The following is a 27,582-nucleotide window of genomic DNA, read 5'->3' as shown; positions in this document are numbered from 1 at the left end:
TAAAATAGTTAAATTAGGGATAAACAGAGCTACTTACATTTGTGTACTTCTTTCCTTGGCTCCGCCATTTTGGAAATGATTCTCGGGGTAATCGCTTTGCACCCTGGGAAATTTCGCGTAACCCTCCGTTTGGAGTGAGGGTAGTCATGGCCCTCCGTTTGGAGGGGTGGAAAGCCCTCCCCCTTACCCCTACCCCTGCACATTAGCGTGAATTGGGACAGCCCTACCCCTACACGTGAACGCGCAAAACGGAGGGGAAGGGGTAAGGGGTAGGGCCAAGGGGTGAAATGGGATTCACCCTAAATCAGATGAAACCATTCTTCTGCTCACATCATCCTCCTGTTGGGGACGCTAGCGCCCTATAAAGGTAGGCGTTGCTAAACCGCAGATTAAAAGACTAATTTTTCGTCATCTGCACTTTGCCAATTTGTTGTATACTTTTGGCCAGCAGTGTATGTTAGGCTATTTTATTTATTATTATTATTTCCTTATAATAAAAAAAGTCAAATTTTTGCGTTATTTTCATAATACAGTATATTCTATTTCAATGTTTGCGTTATCTTCATAATACAGTATATTCCATTTCAATGTGCATAATTTTAGTGTTTTTTTAAATAAGTCATTTGTCCTTATTTTTTAAATGTATGTTACTTATATCTTTACTATTTAAAAAAAAAGTCTTCAATTTTAACATAGGAAATCCTATGTTAATAAATAGTTAACATTTGAGGTTTTGCATTCAGATTTGAGGAAACGAGGGAAAAAGCAATTAAAAACACAACTTTGAATGAAAATTAAACATTAAATTAATTAATATATATTATATATAATATTAATATATTTAATAACATTAAGTTAATTTCTCTTTTATGCCTTGTTTCAGTGTAATGCAGTAGCCTAATGCATGTTTAAAACCTCTTGTGTTTTATTCAGGGCTGTCAAAATTATTGCGTTAAAGGGCGGTAATTAATTTTTTTAATTAATCAGGTTAAAATATTTGACGCAATTAGCGCACATGCCCCGCTCAAACAGATTGAAATGACAGCAGAGTGTAATGTCCGCTTGTTACTTGTTTTTTGGTGTTTGGCCATGAATGACCATGGTGTAATTATTGACATCAACAATGGCGAGCTATTAGTTTATTTTTTGATTGAAAATTTTACAAATTTTAATAAAACAAAAACATTAAGAGGGGTTTTAATATAAAATTTCGATAACTTGAACTAATATTTATCTTTTAAGAACTACAAGTCTTTCTATCCATGGATCGCTTTAACAGAATGTTAATAATGTTAATGCCATCTTGTTGATTTATTGTTATAATAAACTAATACAGTACTTAGGTACCGTATATTGAATATATATATCCGGCTTGTGTTTTATCTTTCCATTCCAACAATAATTTACAGAAAAATATGGCATATATAATAGATGGTTTGAATTGCGATTAATTACACTTAATTAATTTTTAAGCTGTAATTAACTCGATTAAACATTTTAATCGTTTGACAGCCCTAGTTTTATTGTGTGTTATATGTATAACTGCAGTTTTTGCATCTCACTGGTTTTAGGAGGTTTCATGAAATCAGGCTCCGTGCCTACCTTTATGTCAGGGTGTTCTGGCAAGAATTTCTAGCCACTTTCATCCCTGCCGATTAAGACCACCATACTAAATCAGGGTAGCATACAAATTCCAGCACCACTCTTATTTACCTTTTTCTCACATGCAGTCAGTACAAGCAGGGTCGTAATGGCGTGGACAGTGGGGTTGACGGCAAACATGGCACCTGTGTGGTGTCTTGCTGTCTGAGCTAGCAGGGCAGTCTGCAAACCTCACTAGGGGACTGTTGCTTTCTGCTGCCACTGGTCCTTGCTCACTTCGTATATGCCAGGAGTTGGGATAGTAGAACACACACAGTGGCAATTGCCAAGTTAAACAAATCTTACCTAAATGTTGCACACTAGCTGGGACGACTGAGACATTAAATTGCGTATGACGCCAAAAAGCATGTTCAGTTCATATTTTTTATTTATTGTTTTATGCTCCTGAATTAAATGGACTGCTTGGATGTGTGTGGAAGCGATCATTTTATGTATTCAATTTTTGAATCCCGCGCCATGAAAATGAGTGATTTCCGGCTTCAGTCTTGGGTTTAGTACGAATGCGAATGCGACGTCACCCGGGTCAGCATCTCAGCATTGCTTCATAGCATGCAGATAGACTGCGGATTCAGCTGATTTTGCGGATTGATTCGTTTATTTTTCACATCACGCTAGCCAAACGCCTGCAGAAAATGGTTGCTGCACCAGGGAGACACGTATGAGCCTTTTTGGGTTTCAAAAGGTTCCTGTTCACTGTGGATACTGGCCAAAACAAGCCCAACTACTGTGGGACCATTGGACTTACGAGGAAGTGAGTAAAAATCGTATTTTGTATTATCTCAAATACTGGGATCATGGCACACGTTTTAATACGGAGGTGGCTTGCATTTTCTGGCTGATTGTCCACAGAGATGCTTCTCAGCCGAAGACCGGGGGCTTGTTTGCACACCACCCTCTATACTCGGCTTATTGCCCTCTTCGTGTGCCCGGTGTTCTGTCAAATTTTCAACCCCATCAGAAATTGCAACATTGTGTTAAAAATGGCCGCGAATACAGCGATTACAAAGTAAACACTACAACCTGTCTTTAAATAAAGGACTATTTACTTACGTTTGATGATGGACTGACATGTAGAGAGGTTTTCCTCAGACATATTCTGCCATGTTAGCTGCACAACAACTGCACGCCGTGTAGTTAAGCATTAGTTTATGCCATATTCGTGTTGACCATGTGGCAGCTACGTGCTCCTCCGATGTCGGCCAGTTTGTCCGGCGGTACTCTCCAGCTACTTCCCTGGCGAGCTCTCCTGTCTGTAGCAGGGCAACGAGCTATAACTTGCACGCCGCCGTGTGCCTTGATCCAAGTTAGTTTTGTGTGATTTTTTTTGCTTTGAAAAGTCTTTGAGACGTCACTCTGTTCGGGTTAGCATGGCGGCTAACTGTCACGCATCTTGGTTTGTTTACATTTTCCGAAGCCGAGGCAGGGAAATGACAAAAGCCTGACTAATTACGGTGGCATCAAATATCGTTCGGGAGCTTCGAGAGTAAAGGTGAAGTCCACAGTTTTGACCATTATGGAGTAATTTTGCCATGTCGTACTGAATAAATGCATTTTTATTACTTCATATTCCATTAGCACAAGACTGTTATTTGTCATGACCATACATTTTATTTAGTGATTGGGGAAAAATACTTTGATAAAAAGAATATCCTGTAAAAATAATGGAGTAGAGAGACTGAAACAACGACATTTTGAGGCTCTCTGTCGCATTTTCCTCGTTCTGAATAATTCCCCCTCAATGGGCTGAATTCTAAATCTGATGAAACCATGACCCTGTCATGTGCGCTTTGCCAAATTGTTGTATACAGTCGAATCGTCTCAAAATATGATTGTAATTCACATAATAATGCTATTTAAAACTTTTTTTATCCTGTCGTACACACTTTAATGCTGTGACAGGATGAAAGCTGAAGTTGACCAGGGACAGTAAATATGGTGATGTTGTCACACTTGACATGCAGCAAGATCACCTAATTTTATACACTAACATTATCAACAGGTGAAATTCACCCAAAACTTACTTTACCCTCTTTCACAATTGCTGGGTGAAAATCGCCCAAAAGTATGCCTGTAGAAAAAAAGTGGTGTTTTGGGTAAGGAAACAACCACACATTTTAAAACATCAAAAGCAATGGTGAAGCTACCCAGGGACTCACTCAGAGAGATGGAACATATTGAAAAATCAATTAATTTGCTCGGGGGCAGTGTTTGAAGGGAATAGTTACCTTTCTCGCACACACCATATAACTGTCTACATTACTCTAACACACGTAATATAATTAATCAGGGAATAGTATCATTTCTCATATTTACTGTAGGATTGTGCTACTCTAACACACCTAATATAAAATAAAGAACACACCATAGTTTAATGAAAAGAAGCAGAATAGATACACAATGCCATCTTATCACAAAAGCCAAACGTGTGCGTCACGAGCAAGATTGACACAGCAGTTCTTGCAATCAGTTCTCCCGGCCACTCCAAGGACAAAGAGCAGGGCGCTCTGTCCTTAAACAAATAGCGTCTCACCCAGCCTGGATAACAAGTTGATAGCGGGCGCTTGGGACGTCAAGATCGGCATCGGTCGCTGTGGCAACCACGTCCCATCCACGCACGAACCTAACCGCCCAAAACCGGCCACAGAGGGATGATCCCGAAACAACACCCAGCCACACCTTCGGCCCGGCCCACTCCACCCCAGCCTTCAAAAACACTGGACACCGAGACAACAAACGATACACTGCTCGGAAACATTGCTATGTAGCCGTTGTTTTGACGACCCTGGATCCAAAATTGTCCCTCCGTCGTCTGTTTTTGCCTTGTTTTTTGACCATTGTCAACGAATAAATTGTCAACCTGTTTTCGGTGAACCTTCTTCAAATTTTTGGAACATGGAGTGAGTACAAAGGGTTAACACGAGAAGTGAACGCGCATAATATCCGCCCTTCTGGTTGGTGCACGGAAGCGGTAAGCAGCGGAGCACCATTTCCGTTCGGCTGTTGCCGTTTCCATGCGGCTTGGCCGGGGGGGCGAATTCCCTCATGTTGTTTTTGGCAGCCCTTTTAATTTTCATCTTCATCTTAGTCTTTTGGACAGTAATACTTATTAGTCTTAGTCATATTTTACTCTTTTCAAAATGTGTTTGTCTTCGTCATGTTTTTGTTTACGAAAACTAAGACAAATTTCATCTAGTTTTCGTCAACGTTTACTCAAGACTTTCATCTGTAAAATTTGAAAGTATCTACAAAATCTGTTACGCATTAATACACACTCAGCAAGAAAAACATTATTTTCAATTATAACCACCTGGACGCCACGAATTGTATGTTAAAAAAAGTCCAAGAGTATAAGAGGACGCTCGCCATTAACAATAGCCTAATGATAACGCGAACGCGAATGCTTTGCTAACGCTACGAGTTACCTGACACTGTACGATGCAGGCTAACTACACTTCAAATCTCACATATTGTGAGCCTGTTTTTTTTTTTTTTTTAACCTGTCCTGTTCATCTGTTTGACAAAGAGACAAAGTCGTTTCAAAAAAAAAATATTTTCAAAAAGAAAATTTTTAATCATGGAAAAAGTTTTTGAATGCGAAAAAATATTGGAGATTTGCATTTGAACACTTAATTTTTCATGGAAAAAGTTTTCTTTGATTAAAGAAACCCTTTATGAGTTTGGGCCATAATATGGGTAGGAAATTTGTGTCTAAATCATTTAATCCCCAAAAAAGCTGCTTCAATCAAAAGAAATATTTTCAATCAAAGAAAAAAATCATTAGAAAAATTAAATTGCCCTCTCCTATTTTTTTAAATTTTTTAATTCAATGCAAAGCAATTGACAGTCTAAGTTGCTAGTCACATGATCTGTTTGAAAAATTATTCTGACTCACTATAAAAATATATTTTATGTTCATTTCATTCATTTTTGTTGCAGTTTAATTGCTTTACAACTTTATATATATATATATATATATATATATATATATATATATATATATATATATATATATATATATATATATATATATATATATTTATATACAGTGGTACCTCTACATACGAAGTTAATCCGTTCCAGGACCTTGATTGTAAGTCGAAATGGTCGTATGTCGAGCAGGCTTTTCCCATAGGAATACATTGTAATTCAATTAATTCGTTCCACAGCCCAAAAACCCAACCTAATCCATTATAAATACTGCTGGTACTATTACAAATAGCAATTAAACAAAGCAAAACAAATAAATTATGAATAAAAGTCGTAATAATAATAATAATAACAACAATCAGTGATTTGAAAAAAGCATTTTTATTGTCACCTTAACGTAAAAGTGGTGAATGGAGACGAAGCAGACAGCGCATGTTGCAGGAGGACACGGCGAGCCCGTGCTGTAATTTAACACATTAAATTAGACACATGTAAAACGAAAATTCGTTTAAAAAAAAAAATTGCCTTTTTTTTTCACCTTGATTTAGAGTGGTGAACGAGACAGCGGGTGTTGCAGGAGGAGGGAATACGGCGAGCTGAGGGAGGATGCGGCGAGCCACGTTCTACTTTAACAAACACATTAGACACATGTAAAACGAAAATTAGTTTAAAAAACATTTAAAAAAAAAAAAAAAAAAGTTTTCTTTTATTGTCACCTTAACTTAGGGTGCATGGCGAACGGAGGCGGACGAGACAGCTCCACGTAGCCTCCTTCCTCCACGATGTTTTCAAAATGCTGAACAAATTCCTTGGCAGTCTCGGCGTCACAACTTGCAGCCTCCCCGTGACGAACAACAGAATGAATACCGGTCCGTTTCTTGAACTTTTCGAACCAACCGTGAGAAGCCTTGAATTCTTCCTCGGCGGCGAGATGGCTCTCCACTTCCGCGTTCCCCTCAGGTGCGGTCTTTAAGTCATTATAAACAGCGCACGCTTTCTGACAGATTATTGCTTCAGTGACTGAATCAACAGCGATCTCTTTATCCTTAATCCAAATGAGTAAAAGGCGTTCCATCTCCTCCAAAATAACGCCACGACGTTTCGACAGGATAGTAGTCCCTTTGGAGGCGTTTACCTTCTTTATAGCTTCCGCCTGCTTGATGACCGTCGAAATTGTTGACATATTCCGGCCATATTGTCGAGCCAACTCGCTAACGCGTGCACCCTGCTCATTTTTTCAATCATCTCTTTCTTAATTTCAATTGTAAGCATCTCCTTTTTCCTTTTCCCCTCACTTTTACCAACGACCTTGGGACCCATGTTGATTTTTTTTTTTTAAAGAAAACCCGCCGTGCTGCCGTATTCAGCGAAACCAATTCAATCACGACGCTGGCGTAAATCGTCGTATTTCGAGCAACTCGTCGGATGTAGAACCAAATTGCGGCTCAAATTTTACGTTGGATGTCGAAAAGATCGTGTGTCGAAGTGATCGTATGTAGAGGCACCACTGTATATATAAGATGTCCCGATCGATTGGGTCCGATCACGTCATTTTCAAAGTATCAGAATCGGCAAAAAAATATTGGACATGCCTTTTTTTTATATATATTTTTATTTTTATTTAAATTGTTTTCTAATTGTATATAATGTTACAGACAAAATGTCTTACACTCATCCAGAGTAGTTTTGGCTTAAAGTAGGGCTATCAAATTTATTGCGTTAACGGCGGTAATTATTTTTCTTAATTAATCATGTTGAATAATTAACGCATGCGCTGCACGACCCACTCACGCATTGACGCGTTCACTCTATAAAGGCTCCGTTTTACCAATATACAGAGCTATATGCGGCGTATAATGAGTAGAGAGAATTTTGACAGCCTTTGGAGCCTTTTTTTATTTGGCTAAAGCCTTACATTGCCTCTCTCAGCAATTAAAATTAACGTGGGAGGCAATGTGGGGAAGCAAGGTAGTAGTTGATCATTTTCTTAACACCCTATGTTCTTTCCCAACGCAGAGAAGATATATCAGTTGGTGCCCCTATGCACAGTCATGGTTGCATTTCCCATCATGCATTTGGGTTGAATGGCTGCAGTAGCATTTACTGAAAGCTCAACAAATACACTAGATGGCATTTAGTCACAATATACAAAGTCACATTTATCCTTTAAGAATGAAGGAATTTAGTCCTCCCAGCCCAAACTGCACGGGGAGGCCGGCAACAGAACGGAAATGTGCTCCGTCGCTGACTCCCCCGAGGAGCCAGGCTACGGAGGAAGCTAAACTCCGCGCGTTCCTGTGTTAACCCTTTGCACACTGACTCCATGTTTCAAAAGCTTGAAGAACACTCGCCGAAAACAGGTTGACAATTTATTCGTCGACAATGGTCAAAGACAAGGCAAAAACAGACGACGGAGGGACAATTCTGGATCCAAAACAAGGCTACATGTTTCCGAGCAGAAGAAAATCTGTCTTATCTCAGTGTCCAGTCTTTTTGAAGTCTTTGCTGACGCGGGTCTCGTCGAAGGCGTTTCTGGGCGTTGCTTTGGGGCCGCCCCCGCTGTGGCCGGTTTTGGGCGGTTTAGGTTCGTGCGCGGATTGGGACGCCCGCTATCAACTTTGCTGTCCGGGCTGGTGGTGCTTGTTTTAGGACAAAGCGCTTTGTCCTTGGAGTTTGCTGAGAGCAGATTCCCCGAGTATGTGCGTCACTCTTGTGATAAGACGGCATTGTGTATCTCTATTTCTTCTCATTAAACTATGGTGTGCTATTTATTTTATATTAGTAGTGTAGTCCTACCGTAAATATGAAAATGATACACATTTCCTGATTAATTATATTACGTGTGTTAGCCTAATGCAAACAGTTAGATGGTGTGTGCGATGACGATATCGTTTCCCCTTCAAGAATTACAAGTCTTTCTATCCGTGGATCCCTCTCACTGAAAGAATGTTAATAATGTAAATGCCATTTTGAGGATTTATTGTCATAATAAACAAATACAGTACTTATGTACTGTATGTTGAATGTATATATCCGTCCGAGTTGTATTCATTTTTTTCTTAATGCATTGCCAAAATGTATATGATCGGAAAAAATTATCGGGAATGATTGGAATTGAATCGGGAGAAAAAAAAAAAAAGCAATCGGATCGGGAAATATCGGGATCGGCAGATACATGCAATGACACTTTCCAGCCACCAGGGGGGGCCTGGCACCCCTGCCCCGCCCGTAAAATCCGCTTATGATTGAACGTCTACACTAACTAATAATATGTAGGTGCTATCGTCAGCTAGATGTATTTCCGGTTGACACCGTGGGGGGTTGACCAGGGAAAGAAGAGGAGGAGGGGTGGGGGAGACTATAAGCTAAGTGATTGGGAGGTAGAGTGTACACAAATCAGCACTGTGATCTAGAACCCAGTAATCATGTGAATCCCTTGTGAGTGTAAGCCCGTTGGCAACCGACCCTACGCTGCCCCACCGCCAATCCTGGCACCAGGACCCTCCACCCGAGCACACATTGTGAACATGTGACGGACACTATGGCGCATTCTCGTCTTGGCAGACAAAAACTGGCATTTGGTTGTTATGTTTTAGTCTTCCAAGACACGTTTTTAGCTCGTTATGGTGTCGTCATTGTCATGAAAAAAAATGTTCATCTACGAAATATTTTCATCATAGTCATCGTTGACGAAAAAAACACTCCTCGGGTCAAAATCACCCGGCGATAATGCTCTAGGGTTAATTGTTGCCTTATTTATTTTCTGTATTTTTAACAATACTTTCTGTACTTACTGCAGCTGTGATTTATTTGTAGGAAAACGCTTGTATGAACAATCTTTTCCCGCAGTTAAGATGTTCATGGACATGAAGTTGTGAGCGACCCTTACAGTAAATCAGAACGACTTGGTTTCCCACAACTGCATTTTTGCAGCACAGCATTTTTCCGTCGTAATCTTTGTCTAAAATCTGGGTCACTTGGGTCAAATGAGACTGGGGACGTTGAGACGTTGAGTAAAGAAGGGCTTTACTGTCTGCTCCGTTTATAAGCTGCATAGCAGGAACCCAGTCAGCATCAGATTTTTTATATTTCTAGTATTTAATCATCAGCATTGCACTTGACAGTTATTCTATTTCTTGTTATTCTCACTAGACAATGAGCAGACAAAACAGAAAAAATAAACATTTCAGACAGAAAGATCAGTCTTGACAAGAATTTGCATTGTGCTGCATTTTGTGTGGGCGCGTGTGTGGACAACGACACAAAAGATTAGCCTTCATCTGTCTCCTTTACTTAAGGCCATATGTTTCGACACGAACCCCCTCTGCGCAGATAACACAAGCTCACACAGAAACAAGATGAATGAAGTCTATGTATCGACGCTTGTGTCATTATCATGCAAACACACACACTCGGACACACACACATGGTAAATACATCACTATTTATTTCATATTTTCTTTTGAAAGTTGGTTAGAGCAGGTTTCAAATGTCAACCAATAAAGTAAAACAAACAAAACAAAAAACATGCCAAACAAGTCTGGTTCAAATACAATTACAAAATAACAGAAAATAAAAAAGAGCACATATTTCCTAATCCTTCTGCCTTAAAACTACCATTTACATAAAGGTAATTAATATATAATAATCTTGGAATAAGAAATTAACAAACTAAGAGAACATGTTCTATGATACATCTTTAAATAACTACTACAAGCTTTATAGGGGTGACATAAAATATAATGGAGCTAATTGGGAGTGATGGTACTTCGAAGGACCAGGGTCTTTGACTCCAATGAGTGAAAGTAATACTAGGAAGAAGAAAAAAAATATCCTCATTGGAAGTCATTTACAGGATGACCTGCGGAAACAATTAAATTACTATTAATTACAGTAAAACCCATCATGTTTACAGTGATGAAAATAAGTATTTGAACACCCAGCGATTTTGCAAGTTCTCCCACTTAGAAAAATGGGCGGGTTTGAAATTTTCATGGTAGGTGCTTGTCCACTGTGAGAGACAATCTAAAAAAAATATCTAGAAATCACAGTGTATGATTTTTAAAACAAATTATTTGTACAGTGATCCCTCATTTTTCCCACTTAATAGGGATCAGAACCCGCCTAGATAAAAGAAAAACGTAAAAGTAGCGCAACCTCCTGACCCCTCCACACACAAAAAAAAAATTGTGTGTGTTCAATGTATTTATTCAGATTTAGCATTAGAAAGATATACATTTCCCCAAATGTCAAAATTGTCCAATATGCATGTGCGATACATCATTGGAAAGCTTAAAATCTCAATTTTCTGGGGGAAGAAAAATTTTAACCAGGAGGGCATTAAAAAAAAAATTGTAAACAGCAAAACCCTAACTGGAGGTGAGAGCACGCGAGAGCAGAATTGAAGATGCCATGATTTTAACGAGATATTATCGTGTACTTACCTTGTTTCGATCCAAAAACTCCATGTAGCATGTATGTGCATGTATGAGTGTCAAGACACAGCTGTGAATGGCCACAGCTGGATTTTGGCGGGATTTTATGGGTGAAACATGGTAATATAACAAGGGTCATGATGCAGAAATCGCAGACATCAAGGAGTGGTTGAGATTTTCATATATTTTCAATGTTTTTTTTTTTTTTTTTTTCTTTGTTTGGAATGATTATTTATCATCTAAAATATTGGGGAAAATGCGACAGTAACGAAAAAAAAATACAATAAAGCGATAGTTATGAGGTAGATATCCGTGACTTTTTTACAGACGCTAATTTTTTCATTGTGATGTAATTTGTTTAAAAGTTTAAAATATGCGAGTGAATTTTTTTTTTAATTCGTGTTTTTTTTTAAACTAAATCTTAGACATCAATTAATGATTCTAAGCGAAAAATGACAGACATTTTTAATAATATAATTAATTACCTTTTTTTATGATTTTTTTTTAAGCACTTCAAATATTATAATTATTATGAGGGTTAACCCTTTAACACCTAAGCCTATTTTGGCCGAATTTGCATGCATTTGATGTTGCCTTTATATTTCAAAGAAAAAAATGTTTACAATGGCCAAGTTGGGTCCCTTTTTTCAGGACACCTTGAACTCCATGTCCAAACAGTTGTTTTCTTCACTGACCAATTTTAATCCACATTTTGGACCCAAAAAGACAAAAAAATCCCCAAATCTTTTTTCAAAATTTGTAATGTTGACGTCCCACTGACAACCAAACATGCTCGACCAACCGTTTTGAAGCTTGATCATATTTATTCAACTTGTTAGGATAAACATTCAATAGAAAAAAATAAGATTGAATAGTTTTATGTTTGACAATTCAACACGAACAGCAGGTATGTTCATAGGCGTTTTTGGCCTTTACACATACTATGGTCAAAACAGGTTATATACAGTGCAAAATATTGAGAAAAAAAATTATATATATCATCTAACACAAAAAGGGTTTGGAAGATATCTCTTTGTGAAGTTAGGTGTTGTACCTATCACCTTATCAAAAGTATATACCTACATGCAATCAAGCTTATCGAACACACATCTACATAAAAATTGAAAAGATTATAGTAAAGAAAAAATATATATAACATTGAAAAAAAGTATTTTCAAAAATATTGACAAGTAGTTCAGTTCAATTCAAAATTTGCAGGCTGGGACCTAGTAAAGTTTTTTTCTTTTTTTTTTGCGCACTCAATAAAGCTTGAACAGGTCACGGAGCTGCGTCACACACAACGTCACACAGCCTACTCTTTCGCCGTTTGCGCGCTGCCGTCACTTCTATTCGCCGAGACGCCGACTCATGCAAAGAAAAAGACGACAAATACGGCTCATCTTCCTCCTTGAGTTAATGAAATAATGCATTAGCTTGCGCTAAATGTAGTTTTATATTCATTCTGCACGTTTCAAAGTCGCTCGCTCAAACCAACCACCGGCTTGCGTCGCATGCCTCCCATTCATTAGTTGGCTCCTCGTTCGGAAATTTATTAAAAATGATTACATTCGGTTCGTCCTTCTTGACATCAGAACGGATCTTGGGATATGTAGTCTTTTGTGCTGCTTTTAGTTTTGAAAAAGGACAAGAAATGATGGAAATATGGAAATAGATTGATGGTCCATGCAGCGTTTGAATGCATATTTATGAGTGCAATAAAACTATAAAATTTAAATGACAGTATCTCCCGTTTTTCTTGGTCGATTGACTTCAAATAAAAACTGTTGTGGACATCAACTTCCGCACTTTCAAATGAGCCCAACCAGCGGCACGTGGGTGATGTAATTACAGTGTGACGAAGCTTCAAAGACGATATGCGCAAACGCGTCGCTGCCGACACGTTCTGTGTTAAAGGGTTAAACATGTTATTGACTCACCGAATAATTTTCAGGCAAGAATAAAGTAGTAGAAAAATGCTTGGCATTGTTAAATGCTTCAATGAGTGAGTCTACTCAAATCCACTAAAACCACTCACTTAAACACAATGAGCTGCCACAGCAACTGTTTAACAAGTTAAATGATGATTAATGCAAGCGGCGCTTTTGAAGTTCGTGACTCTAGCAAGATCAAACACAAACATCTGTCAATCACCGTTAAATTTAATAAGCAGCTCCAGTGCATGTGCACTGCCTGACGAACAAAGAGGAGGGAGGGAAAATGAGAATACGCGATTGGCTCGGGACAGCTCATCTGTATTTATTTATTTGTTTTAATTTTTTTTAAAAATCCGCGACGGACTGAGGGTGCGAACTAGCAAGGGATCACTGGAATATACTGCTGCAAATAAGTATTTGCACACCTGAGAAAATTAATGTCAATATTTGGTACTGTAGCCTTTGAGGTCAAATGTTTGCTGTAATTTTTCACCAAGTTTGCAAAGACTGCAGCAGGGATTTTGCACCACTGCGCCACACAGATCTTCTCTAGATCGATTAGGTTTCTGGACTATCACAGAGGAACACAGAGTTTGAGCTTCTTCTAAAAGTTTAGGTCTGGAGACTGGCTAGGCCGCTCCAGAACCTTGATATGCTTTTTACGAAGCCATTCCTTGGTTATTCTGGCTGTCTGCTTTGGGCCATTGTCATGTTGGAAGACCCAGTGACAATCCATTTTCAATGCTCTAACTGAGTGAAGGCGGTTATTCCCCACAATCTCACAATACATGACCCTGGTCATCCTCTCCTTAATAAAGTTCATTCGTCAAGTCACATGTGCAGAAAAACACCTCCAAAGCATGATGCTACCACCACGATGCTTCACAGTATAGGGATGATGTTCTTAGGATGGTACTCGTCATTCTTCTTCCTCCAAACACTTTGAGTCAAAAAAGTTCCATTTTGATCTCATATGACCACATGACTTACTCCCATGACTCCTCTGGATCATCCAAATGGTCATTGGCACACTTAAAACAGGTCTGGACATGTGCTGATTTAGGCAGGGGAACTTTTCGTGCCATGCATGATTTCAGACCATAACGTCTTAGTGTATAACTTACAGTAACCTTGGATATGGTGGTCCAAGCTCCTTTCAGGTCATTGACCAGCTCCTCCTGTGTAGTTATTGCCTGATTCCTCACCATTCTTAGGATCATTGAGACCCTACGAGGTCGATCTTGCATGGAGCCCCAGTCTGAGGGATATTTAGCTTCTTTCATTTTCTAATAATTGCTCCAACGGTGGATCTTGTATCACCAAGCTGCTTGGCAATTGCCCATAACTCTTTCCAGCCCTCTTCAGGTATATGGGGTGGACAGGTAGCTAACCGTCTCAAACAGGTGAAAAAGTCAAACCACAAAAGTCCACCTCCACTCCACTTATTGGGAGTGGATTGGAGGTGGACTTTTTAAAGGTGACTAACATGCCTTTGAGGCTCACAATAGATAGGTGTTCAAATATTTATTTGCAACAGTAAAAAACAAAAACTGAGTGCCTTCTCTCCTTATTTTGGGTAATAATAAAAATGTCTACCTAAGGATTGTTGTTTGAACTTGACAAGTATAATAAAATTACAATATTTAAAAAAATCATACACTGTGATTTCTGGAATTTTTTTTGGATTGTCTCTTGCAGTGGACAAGCATCTACCATGAAAATTTCAACCACACCCATCTTTTCTGTGTAGGAGAACTTGCAAAATTACAGGGTGTTCAAATAATTATTTTCCTCTCTGTAAATAAATATATAACTCAAAAAATTTAAGAGTTTACAGGGATAGAAAATACCTTAATCATTTGTATCCTAGCGGATCCTTTAAATAAAATGAAAATAAACTGAATTTTATTATTACACATTTTTTTCAATGTGTAATAGTGGCGAAAATGATACGTAGCCGAAATAGCCATTGTCAGACTAAATCCCACATCTATTTAGTTGGACCCAAAAGTGGATCGTAATGCGTTAAATGTACTCCATTACGTTTATTTGAATAACTTTTTGAGGAAAATGTACTTCTAAAAGTAGTTTTACCATGCCATACTTTTTACTTTTACTTGAGTAGATTTGTGAAGAACGCTCCTCCCACTCCGCTACCTTGGGCTACAAGAGAGTTACATTTTTCCACTTTATTCTCAAAAATAAATTTTACTTTATTTTTACCAGCACAGTTGCTCTACCAGTTTCACCAATGAGACCTTGCAACAATAATAGCATGAGTCCATTAAATCAATAAGACTTAACAAGATAGTCACATGACCACACAAGCTTGCAGTCAGAAGCCCTATGATCAATCACGTGGTGTCTTTACAGCTCTGTGAAAAATAAACTACCGTAATTTTTAGACTACAAGCTGCACGCAGCAAATTTGATACAAAAATGGCATTCATCAATAGATAAGCCGCACCGGACTATAAGCCGCACCCACCAAATTTGACAAGAAAGCTACGTATTTTTGTTCATGTATAAGCCACAATGGATGATAAGCCACAGGCTTGGTCACACCTAAAGACTACTGTTGTCGCGATACTAGAATATTTTCAACTCGATACATATACTAAAAAAAATACTGTACCATTTGCAATTCTACACAATTAAAAAAAAATAAAATAAAAACAGTTTTTTTTTTTTAAGAACTCGTTCAGTGCCATTGGACGATGTTAGCCGTCCAGTCTTGTGGCTCATGACAAATTAAAACTCTTTAAAAGAGTTTATAATTTCTAGATGTTCAATCCATTTGAACTTGGAGGGTGGCAGCAAAAGAATGTTAATTCGCTTGCAACCCTCCCACTTCAAATGGATTGGACGTCAAACCCAATCAACGGCAGCCAATGAGTTAACAAGGAAAATGCAAAAATATCATCCATTACAATCAAGAGTCATGCAGAATCAAATTTACCCCATGAAAACAGAATTCTCTTAACCTGTGATAGCCCAAAAACCAATAGATAACTGAGTAATCAAATATTGTATCCCAATCCAACATTTCAGTATCAATACAATTACAGTGGGGCAAATAAGTATTTAGTCAAACACTAACTGTGCAAGTTCTTGTACTTCAAAAGATTAGAGAGGCCTGTAATTATCAACATGGGTAAGCCTCAACCATGAGAGACAGAATGTGGGAAAAAAAACCAACAGAAAATCACATTGTTTGATTTTTAAATAATTTATTTCCAAATTAAAGTGGAAAATAAGTATTTGGTCACCTACAAACAAGCAAGATTTCTGGCTGTCAAAGAGGTCTAACTTCTTCTAACGAGGTCTAACGAGGCTCCACTCATTACCTGTATTAATGGCACTTGTTTTACTTGCCTGGGACTCAAATCCTGCACTGCCAGACATGTCCCCTGCTGAAGAAAGTACACGTCCAGGCCCGTCTGCGGTTCGCAAGAGAGCATTTGGATGATCCAGAAGTGGACTGGCAGAATGTGTTATGGTCAGATGAAACCAAAATAGAACTTTTTGGGAGAAAATCCGGTTCTCGTGTTTGGAGGAGAAAGAATACTGAATTGCAGGCGAAGAACACCGTAACCACTGTGAAGCATGGAGGTGGAAACATCATTCTCCATCCATCCATCCATTATCTTCCGCTTATTCCGGGGTCGGGTCGCGGGGGCAGCAGCTTCAGCAGGGAAGCCCAGACTTCCCTCTCCCCAGCCACTTCAGCCAGCTCCTCCGGCGGGATTCCAAGGCATTCCCAGGCCAGCCGAGCGACATAGTCTCTCCAGCGTGTCCTGGGTCGACCCCGGGGCCTCCCGCCGGTGGGACATGCCCGAAACACCTCTCCAGGGAGGCGTCCAGGAGGCATTCGAACCAGATGCCCGAGCCACCTCAACTGGCTCCTCTCAACGCGGAGGAGTAGCGGCTCGACACCAAGCCCCTCCCGGATGACCGAGCTTCTCACCCTATCTCTAAGGGAGAGCCCGGACACCCTGCGGAGGAAACTCATTTCGGCCGCTTGTATCCGGGATCTTGTTCTTTCGGTCACGACCCACAGCTCGTGACCATAGGTGAGGGTAGGAACGTAGATCGACCAGTAAATCGAGAGCTTCGCCTTTTGGCTCAGCTCCTTCTTCACCACAACAGACCGGTGCAGAGTCCGCATCACTGCAGACGCTGCACTGATCCGCCTGTCAATCTCCCGCTCCCTCCTACCCTCACTCGTGAACAAGACCCGAAGATACTTGAACTCCTCCACTTGGGGCAGGATCTCCTCCCCGACCCGGAGAGGGCATGCCACCCTTTTCCGGCTGAGGACCATGGTCTCGGATTTGGAGGTGCTGATCTTCATCCCAACCGCATCACACTCGGCTGCAAACCGCCCCAATAAGAGTTGGAGGTCACGGCTTGATGAAGCCAACAGCGCCACATCATCTGCAAAAAGCAGAGATGAAATGCTGAGGACACCAAACCAGACACCCTCAACGCTTCGGCTGCGCCTAGAAATTCTGTCCATAAAAATTATGAACAGAATCGGTGACAAAGGGCAGCCTTGGCGGAGTCCAATCCTCACTGGCAACGAATTTGACTTACTGCCGGCAATGCGGACCAGACTCTGACACCGGTCGTACAGGGACCGAACAGCCCTTACCAAGGGGCTCGGTACCCCGTACTCCCGGAGCACCCTCCACAGGACTCCCCTAGGCACACGGTCGAACGCCTTCACCAAATCCACAAAACACATGTAGACTGGTTGGGCGAACTCCCATGCACCCTCAAGGACCCTGCCGAGGGTGTAGAGCTGGTCCACTGTTCCACAGCCGGGACGAAAACCACACTGCTCCTCCTGAATCCGAGATTCGACTTCACATCACATCATTCTTTGGGGCTGTTTTTCTGCAAAGGGACCAGGGCGACTGATCTGTGTAAAGCAGGGGTGCCCAAGTCCGGTCCTCGAGAACCCCTATCCAGCTTGTTTTCCATATCTCCCTCCTTGAACATACCTGAATCAAATGATCAGTTCATAAGCAAGCTCTGCAGGAGCCTGATAATGATCCTGATTATTTGAGTCAGGTGTGTTGGTGGAGGGAGAAATGGAAAACAAGCTGGATAGGGGCTCTCGAGGACTGGACTTGAGCATCCCTGTGTAAAGGAAAGAATGAATGGGGCCATGTATCGAGAGATTTTGAGTGAAAATCTCCTTCCATCAGCAAGGGCATTGAAGATGAGACGTGGCTGGGTCTCTCAGGATGACAATGATCCCAAACACACAGCCAGGGCAACAAAGGAGTGGCTTCGTAAGAAGCATTTCAAGGTCCTGGAGTGGCCTAGCCAGTCTCCAGATCTCAACCCCATAGAAAATGTGTGGAGGGAGTTGAAAGTCCGTGTTGCCCAACGACTGCCCCAAAACATCACTGCGCTAGAGGAGATCTGCATGGAGAAATGGACCAAAATACCAGCAACAGTATGTGAAAAGCTTGTGAAGAGTTGCAGAAAACGTCTGGCCTCTGTTATTGCCAACAAAGGGTACTTAACAAAGTATTGCGATGAACTTTTGGTATTGACCAAATACTTATTTTCCACCACGATTTGCAAATTAATTATTTGAAAATAAAATAATGTGATTTTCTGTTTGTTTTTTTCCCACATTCTGTCTCTCATGGTTGAGGTTTACCCATGTTGACAATTACAGGCCTCTCTAATCTTTTCAAGTAGGAGAACTTGCACAATTGGTGGTTGACTAAATACTTATTTGCCCCACTGTACATACTTTTAGCAACCAGACTGAAGACGTACACCTTATCTGCCTGCAAAATCCATATATAAAATGCACTGGATTGTAAACCGCAGGGTTAAGTGGAGGGAAAAAGCGGCATATTGTCCAAAAATGACGGTACATGACACATATTACTTCAATCAACATTACTCGAAAGCATGGATTTCAACCTCTCTCCCAGTTTTTACTTGCCGATAGACCACAGCAAACCGGAGATAAGAAGAGTAACTTCATAGTAGGAAATGTTTTCTCCTCTAGAGGGCACTCATGTGCTTTAGACGGGTGATGTTTCATTTCTGTAGATTTTTTTAGTTGGCATTCGATTATTTACGGTCTATTTTTTTTTTTTTTTGTCTAATGTGGTCACGAAATAGGTTATAGTATAGTATAATAATAGTTTGTATAGATGCGAGACACTAACTTGGATGGCATCGTAGAGTAACAGGTAAGTGTAAACTTACTTTTTTTTTTTTTTTTAATTGACAATGCAAAAACATGAACGAGCCTGGTATGCTGCGTGTTAAATTAAGAAGCCCCTGTAGTAAAAATATTTTTATATTTTATCCGTAGCTTTGGACATTCATGCCTGTTAGCTAGCTAAACGCTAGCTGTTTTCAGAGCATAGCAACATGAGTTGCTGGTAATAATGTGGCTTAATTTGAAACATTGACCTTATTTTCTGAATAACTTTTCAGTTACGGCGTACAGTATTGTCTAATGTTTCGCACTTCAGTATAATTGAGTGACGCTGAGCCATGTCTAAATGGCAGCACATGTCACCACAACTCGGATTAATCAATATGTATTAAGGAAAAACTCATCAACAACCTATCGAATAGTCTGATAATTATCCTGATTATTTGATTCAGGTGTTTTGGAGGAGGGAGACGTTAAAAACAGACTGGATAGGTGCCCTCGAGGACTGGAGTTGGTGACCCTTGCTCTAAGAAGTCTTTTCCGTACATTTATTCCTTATATTTATTTGTACACTAATTTCTTGAAAGCATTTTGCACTGTAGTTTGACATGCTACAACATAACACTCATGTGGGGTTCAAACATCTATGGTACAGCATTTTTGCCTTATTTGTATCTCAAACTGAAAGAATTTTGATTCTCTCGTGTTGTTCACTGTTCAGTTAAAACTGTACTTAAACTCATACAATGAGGAAAAAATGTTTGCATGCAATTTATGTTGAGCAGACAATAAGTTGAATGTTTCAAGATCAAACTGTCAATAAAAAACAGTTATCAATCAAATGTTTCTCTGGTGTACAATGACTACAGCGTAAAACAAACCTATTAGTAATAATTAATAGTAATAATTAAATTGATTTTTTAATTAATATTTAAAAAAAAAAAATCAGTAAAATATACCATACAATACACTACAACTATGAGTAAATAATACTCAATTTTAATAGGTATTAAGTGATATAATCTGTGTCAAAAGGTTAAGTAAACTTTACCAAAATTATTTGAGTATATTATTGTTGACGCATTTAGGTAATATTTATTGCGTAAAATTGGGTAAGCAAACTAAATTGGGAAAAACTATCAAACTGAGTGTAAATTGTTCGCTCAATTTTATTGAGTAAATTCTATAGGGTGTCTTTTTTTTTTTTACAGTGTACTCTTACTTGAGCATAATTTTTTGGCTACTCTACCAACCTCTGTTCATTTACCTCTGATTATGATAGACCCCTTTACTGTGGATAAACAAATATGATGTCGTTAGAATGCACGTGCAATTTTGGCTCAGAGAGTATGACACTTATGTAAGAGTTCAGGTTTGCCTCCGCTAAATGTAAAATATAGCAAAAATTGCTATCAAAAACTAACTTTACCAGATGAAAAGCATCATATCATGTCTCATTTTGACAATGTAGTCCTGTTTTGGTGGAATGGCTCACCTGTGTGCTGTAGTCATGACAAAACCTGGGAGAAGAATTCCCTAACCATTAAAAGGTTTATTATTTCTGCCAGAAAACTGGGCTTTATACTGAACCTCCATTTCCTCTATCCAGTTCACGCTCCAGTCCCACGCAGGAACAGTTTCCATCTCTTTGAATGGGTTGCCCTTGGCACAAAATGATGGATACAGGGCGCTGAGGGGGGAGGCTGGTGGGGAAAAGTCTATAAACAGAAGGAAAAAATTATCATGACGTGTACTTACAGTAATTTTTAGTTTAAGAGATTATACATGCAGTACAACGCATGGCTCGAGTAGAACAGACAGACTGCTACTGTGCTTTCTATGTACTCTTTTTTACAGTGTCCTCCACATGACTATGTCCCTCAGCTTCACTGAGTACATGTATTCACCAAATTAATGAATTGATTTTCTCCAGCTAAATGCTGCAGAGCCAGAGGTGATCATCTTTGGGCTAAAAAAAGGAAAGGTCAGCGCTCAACTTGGCATAATGTCACCGGTATTGTTAATAACAGCATTAGAATATAACGGCGCTTTTAACGGCGTTATTTTTTTCAGTAGTGAACAGTGTTGTTAATCTTACTGAAAAAAAGTAATTAATTATAGTTACAAATCACTTCTCCCAAAAAGTAATTGTGTTAGTAACTCAATTACCTGAATGTAAGAGTAATTACTTACTTGGCAAAGTAATTGGTGATAATTACTTTTTTTTTTTTTTTCCTAAAAAAAAAAAAAAAAAAACATTGGCCACACTATGTGAAGTTTTTTGTGAAGGTTTTTGGTACAATTGGCCCGAGCCCAATTCTTTACCCTAATTTACCCTTTACCCTAAATCAACTGTTAAAAGTTGTTAAAATTGCTCCCATTATTGCATTAGTTCCCTTCTCTCTACTTTCGACATATGAAAGTTTTAAAACGGTTTCATCATTTAAAGATAGATTCAAGTCAAGATTTTGCCGATTTAGAAGTATTTTAGATAAAAAGTTACTTAGGTTCGGTAGGAAGGTTCTCTACAACAGAGCCGTCTTAAAAAGTCTACTGCTTTAAGATGGCAGCTGTCTACTAACACATTTAGTGCCATGTCTGTCATTTTGCATCTAGTTATATCTACATACAGTACATGTGATATCTACCATGTCTACCATATCTACCATAACATGCGGGCGTAGTTTGTAGGCTATCGGCTACAACATGTATTATTGGAGCTACCTAGCATCGCGTTTGCTCGGCGTCACAACTTTCTTGCCTTCTCCCCACTCCTGCTCTGCTCTGTCGTCTCGGTGAGTCCGTCTCCCTCAGACTTTTCGACCAATATAGTAACGCATAGTAACGCATGCCTTTCCGTCCTCAGTAACGTTAACGGCGTTGCCAAGATGAGAAAAGTAATTCATTAGATTACCCACTACTGAAAAAAATAACCCCGTTAGTAACACTGTTATATTGTAACGCCGTTATTAACAACACTGGTAGTGAATCTTCAAATTAAATACTTTTCCCATCTTTGCAACACTGTTACTGTTACTGAGGATTTGAAGGGGCGTGTTAATAAAATTTGGTTGAATGAAGCGCGAGTTGTCTGTTTTTGTCACACAATAACTGCCTGGGAAAGAGCAGAGCTGGAGGGGGGAGGAGGGAAGGGGGTGGGACGCTGTTGCAAACGGGATGATGATTGGCTAGGTGGGCGGATCATGCCCTTCTCCACTGCACGGTCTGGCAAACACAGCAAGACAGCGATAATGGCGATGGGCCAGGGAATTTTAAAGGTAGCGTTTCCAAACTTTAATTATATTTAATATACATAGCACAGCACACATATGCACAGCCCATCCCTCCTCCCGCAGCCCAGCAAAGGAGCCATCGTCACCCCCCCCCCCCCCCCCCCGGGATCCAGGGTGGTCCCCCGGGCCACCCGTGCTCCCATCAACCGGCCTTCAGGGATGGGAAGAGGGGACGCAAAAATACCAACCCCAGTAAAGGGAAATGCTCCACAATTTTATTGTACACAATAAAGGGCTATTCTATTCTATTCTGTTCTATTCTATAATAAGTTGTGATAGTATATACAATTTATTAATAATCTATTTATATATTATTTATAGTTGATTCTGCATGTTTTCCTCAAGTATTAAGTTTCTGATGTGAAAATTGAGTGATGTATTATCTGTTGAAAACTTACATGAAATAAAAAAATTAATTAAGTTGCTATTTTGGGCAAAAACTTATATGATATGTTAAATATTGCTATTGATCCTGAAAATATAGATGATTATCTCTGCATTTGGTGATTTTTATGCATCTAGTGTAAAATCTGAGAATTTTATAGCCATTTTAAGTTTTATTATACTGATATAAAAAAATTAATCGGGATTTTATAAGGGAACGACTTTGAACTTTTTGATGCCGCTGCTCATGGAGACTCATATAAGGCTAAGGTAGGTGCCTGTTTTGGTTTTAGGTCGGTAGCAGCTTTGGTTTTGAAAATATTTGAATTTGAAGTTTTGGAAAATAGGCCCCCTACGGATCGGCTCCGTTTACCGTGTCCTGTCAAGTATTATGAAGTCTATGCGTTAGCACCTTTAAATCATGCTAAAAACACATTTGTTTACCACAGGGTATCCATAACTGCCAATGTAATAAAGGCTCAGCCCTCTTCCTATTATTTTTGGATTAAGGTGTATTTTATTTTCTTAAGTTGTTCTCCCGCGGTTTTCCTGTGGGTGTCGCTATCTGACAAGGCCTGGTTTTTACTTGTGTTGGCTAGTAAGCAACTGAGCATTGAGCACATTGAGCATCTTTAATCTGTGCAATCCTTCCTTTTCCTCGTTCCTTGGTGTGCGTCCAGGCACATCAGTGAATGATTACAAGTAGGTGAACTGTTATACAGGTGTATTTCGTCTGTTTAGTTCCTTTTGAGACGTTTGTGGATTCGTTAGCATATTAGCATCGATCGCTAACGGTCGCTATCGCTAACGGGCGCTAATGGAGTGGTTTATATGTGCATTGTTTATGTTTTTATACCTTCGCGATGCATGTAGGATGTGGATGTTGCATGACCTGAGTTATTTCCTGTGTTAAATTGAGATTGTGTTAAATTTGTATTGTAAACTGGTATTGGGGAAAATTAGTATTGGAGACTGTGATGTCATCAGACGGTAGTTCACGTTACGGCCGCTAGATGACCTCATTTGACCATTTATTGTCAGCTAAGTCAGTCATTGTATGCTTTTTGGTTAATGTGTGCATTTGGCTGTATTTTCTTGATTAATTTGAAATGCATGATAATAATTGAGTTTATTCCTTTTTTCCTTTTATTGTTTCAGACTGGTTTATACCTGGGTTTATACTTCACGTCCTGTGGAGTTAAATTCCTCATTTGTACATCAAGGAATATTTGGACAATTTAAGGCAAATTAAAGCCATTCTAAAGCAGCAGTGGTTTCAACGCCTTTTTTCCTGTGCTCTGACCGGCACACCATCCTGGCTACAGTTAGTCCTTACCACGAACTAGCCCTAGAACCTCACCTCACGAATATTTTGGTCCTTCGAGCCGGATAATTGTAATCAGGATGGACCCAGTGGAAGAAGTGAACCCTGCTGTGAGACCTAAGAGACAAACCCGGCCTCCTCCTGCGCTTCGCGACTATGAAGTGGATTACATAGGAAGCCACTCACGAGCTGGACCACCACAACCCTTCTTGGAGTACCAAGCTCAAGCCACCCCATTCCGGACACCTCCCCACCGTCGATCTTATGGGAATGCTGCTCACCTCGAGACGCCTCAGCTAGCCCCAAGTCGTCATCGGTGGACCAACGCAGAATGGGACAACCTGCATGGAACCCCATCTAGAGCATCACCTTTGGACAGCTCATATGACAGCTACCACCACTTTCCTCAAGCGCTCCAAGCAATGCAGGAGGAAAATGCAAAGTTGCACCAATCACAACAGTGGCTCAAGTCAGGCATGCAGCAACTTAATGAAGCCCGAAATGAGATCAAGGAACTGATAGACATTGCCCGCTCTTTGAAGACGGACATGGCTCAACCTCCTCGCACTGCTGCGATACCAGAGCATCCCTCCAGTGCTGTAGCGCCAATTAGCTACTCCCTCCAAGCAGACCTTCGGGAAGAACATGATTTGCCTCCTCCACCCTGGCCTAAGCTTGAACCAGATCTGCCGAGTAACAGACAGTTCCATCAAAGAGAAGATGTCACCAATCAGTTCCTTCACGTCTCCTCTCCTCAAGAACAAGCGCACGACTTCGAATGGCCTGCTCCACCTCCTCCGTGTTCGATGCCCGCTCCAGCAAACCCCATGACATGGCCTTCAACACGACCAGCTCAGCACCCTTCAAACCTTTACAGTCGTCCTCCTAGTAGCCATGTGTCACCCATGATATCAGAGTCAGTCTATAGAGGGCCAAATCCCACTATTCCAAAGTTCAGCAACCCAGACCCTAGTGAGTTCGCAAGACTGCGTATAGCACTAGAAAACCTGCTTCCAGGCAATGCCACCGAGCTGTTCCGTTACCAAATCCTGGTAGATCACCTTAGGTTGGAAGAAGCCAGGCTTATTGCTGACGCCTATTTGAACTCACCCACTCCGTACTCTGATACCATGGCAGCCCTCCATGAAAAGTTTGGTCAACCGCATCAACTTGCCCTTCGCAAAATAGCTGCTGTCCTAGAAGCCCCGGAGGTCAAGCGAGGTGACATTGCCGCATTTCAAAAGTTTTCTCTCCAGATACAATCCTTGGTGGGCCTGTTGCAGACCCTCGGTCCAGCTGGGGAAATCGAACTGAAGTGTGGCTCGCACGTGGCACGCCTATTAAGCAAGCTTCCCGCCGAACAGCGTGCAGACTTTCGAAGACACACTTTCAAGCAGTCAGGAATTAGCCACACCCTCTGTGACCTGTCTGAGTGGCTTCGTTATGAGTCGTGGTGTCAGGGGTTCGACAGTCAAATTGGTATCAAGGCTAGCAGGGAGCGGCCAAACGTGAGGAATGATAGCCGGACTGCCAAACAAACAGTGAGTGTCCTGCATGGAGCCGGTGAGTCCGCTGTTTACCCCTCACAGAGTAACGCCAATAAAGTGAAGTCTAAGTCCAATGCCTACTGCGCCTACTGTGAGAGCAACGAACACTATCTTAGTCAGTGTACTGAGGTTGCCAAGCTCTCCAAAGAGCAGCTGAAAGAATGGATTCAGACTAATAAACGCTGCTGGCGTTGCGCACGCGCCCACTTAGCGGTCCATTGCACATTGAAGAAGCCTTGCAGCCGTTGCCAGGGCAAGCACCTACTCGCCCTCCATGAGATAAATGCCAAGCCAGAGAGGGGCCCCCAAGAAGTGGCAGTTAAAGAAGAGAGCTGTTTAGTTAGCTCTTCCTCACGTTCCCTCTACCTCGATCGCCCAGACGCAGGGAATAAAGTGATGTTAAAGGTTGTGCCCATCCTCATTCACTACGGAGCCCGGACCATGAACACCTTTGCAATTTTAGATGACGGGTCTGAAAGGTCGATGCTCCTACCGAGTGCAGTCAAAGCTTTGGGCATTAAAGGCATACCCGAAGACCTTCCCTTGCGCACAGTGAGGCAAGACATTGAGGTGCTTCCTGGATATACAGTGTCGTTCCGCATCTCCTCCGCTACCAATCCTCACACAAGCTACCAGATCAAAGGTGCGTTCACTGCAAGCCGCCTTAGCCTCGCCAAACACACCTACCCGGTGGAACGCCTTAAGCAGAAGTTCAGACACCTCCAAGGCCTTCCCATTCCTGCCTTCACAGAAGCGGAACCGTCACTTCTGATTGGATCAGATCAGCCGCACCTAGTCACACCGATCCAACCAGTCAGGTTAGGTCCGCCTGGCAGCCCTGCAGCCATCCACACCAGACTAGGGTGGACTCTCCAAGGCCCAGTTCAGCCCATGGGGCGGCACACCAACTCAGTACAGTGTTTGTTCACCTCTTCCCCACCCCAGCTTGAAGAGCTGTACAAACATGTTGAGGGGCTGTGGCAAATGGACACGGTCCCTCATCGACCAGAGAAGGAAGTAATGCGGTCAAAGCAAGACAAAATGGCGGTGGCTCTGCTCAAAGCTAAAACTGTACGTGTCAATGTGGAAGGCACAAGAAGGTATGCTACACTCCTGCTTCGCCATCCAGACATGCCGCTCCTCAAAGCCACTAGAGACTCTGTTATGCCACTGCTGCGCAGTACCGAAAGACGTCTAGAGAAAAATCCTACCCAGGCTGAAGCCTATAAGAAAGAGATACAGAAGCTCCTAGACTCCGGTGCAGTACGTGAAGTCACCTCAGAGACGCCACATGAAGAAGAGTGGTTCATTCCTCACCATCTTGTCAGCCATTATGGGAAGTGCCGCCTAGTCTTCAACTGTTCTCACCAATTCCTTGGACAGTCCCTCAATCAATACCTCCTGGCTGGCCCAACCCTCGGAGCTTCCTTACTGGGGGTATTGTTGAGATTCCGCGAGCGCCCGATAGCTGTCAGTGGAGATATAAAGGGCATGTTTCACCAAGTCCGCGTACTCCCTGAGGATCGCTCCTTACTCCGATTCCTGTGGCGAGACTTGAATGTGGATGAAACCCCCCGAGTATTTGAGTGGCATGTTCTTCCTTTCGGCACAACCTGCAGTCCATGTTGCGCAACCTATGCTCTGCAGTGCCACGTGGAGAATTCAGGTGAGACTGAGGGCGACCTCAAGTTTTCCGTGGAGAACTGTTTTTATGTAGATAATTGTCTACAAAGCCTACGCACCCCAGACCAAGCTAAGTCGTTAGTTACTCGCCTTCGAGCCCTGTTAGCCACAGCGGGGTTTGACTTGCGTCAGTGGGCCTGCAACGACGCAACTGTCCTGAGCCACCTTCCTCAGGAGGCTCGGTCAGAGAGTTTGGA

The 27,582-nt window shown here is 41.1% G+C and overlaps 1 protein-coding gene across 6 annotated transcripts in view; it reads right to left on the bottom strand.

Annotated features, from left to right (window-relative positions):
* Positions 1–9,984: 9,984 nt before the first annotated feature.
* The window catches only part of robo4 (roundabout, axon guidance receptor, homolog 4 (Drosophila)), an 89,650-nt gene continuing 72,052 nt past the window's right edge, over positions 9,985–27,582 (bottom strand). For 3 of the 6 annotated variants that reach the window (XM_057821325.1, XM_057821327.1, XM_057821330.1), the window contains exon 19: positions 18,706–20,872. In XM_057821325.1, coding sequence (XP_057677308.1) covers positions 20,691–20,872 — 182 coding nt within the window. In that variant the 3' untranslated portion in view covers positions 18,706–20,690. Of the gene's footprint in view, positions 10,451–18,705; positions 20,873–27,582 lie in introns of those variants that run through there. The other 3 variants (XM_057821329.1, XM_057821326.1, XM_057821328.1) reach the window with 3 other exon arrangements.

This window comes from Corythoichthys intestinalis, chromosome 18 (assembly GCF_030265065.1).
Source record: "Corythoichthys intestinalis isolate RoL2023-P3 chromosome 18, ASM3026506v1, whole genome shotgun sequence".
Lineage (NCBI taxonomy): Eukaryota > Metazoa > Chordata > Actinopteri > Syngnathiformes > Syngnathidae > Corythoichthys > Corythoichthys intestinalis.
This window is presented reverse-complemented; position numbering and strand designations above follow the sequence as displayed.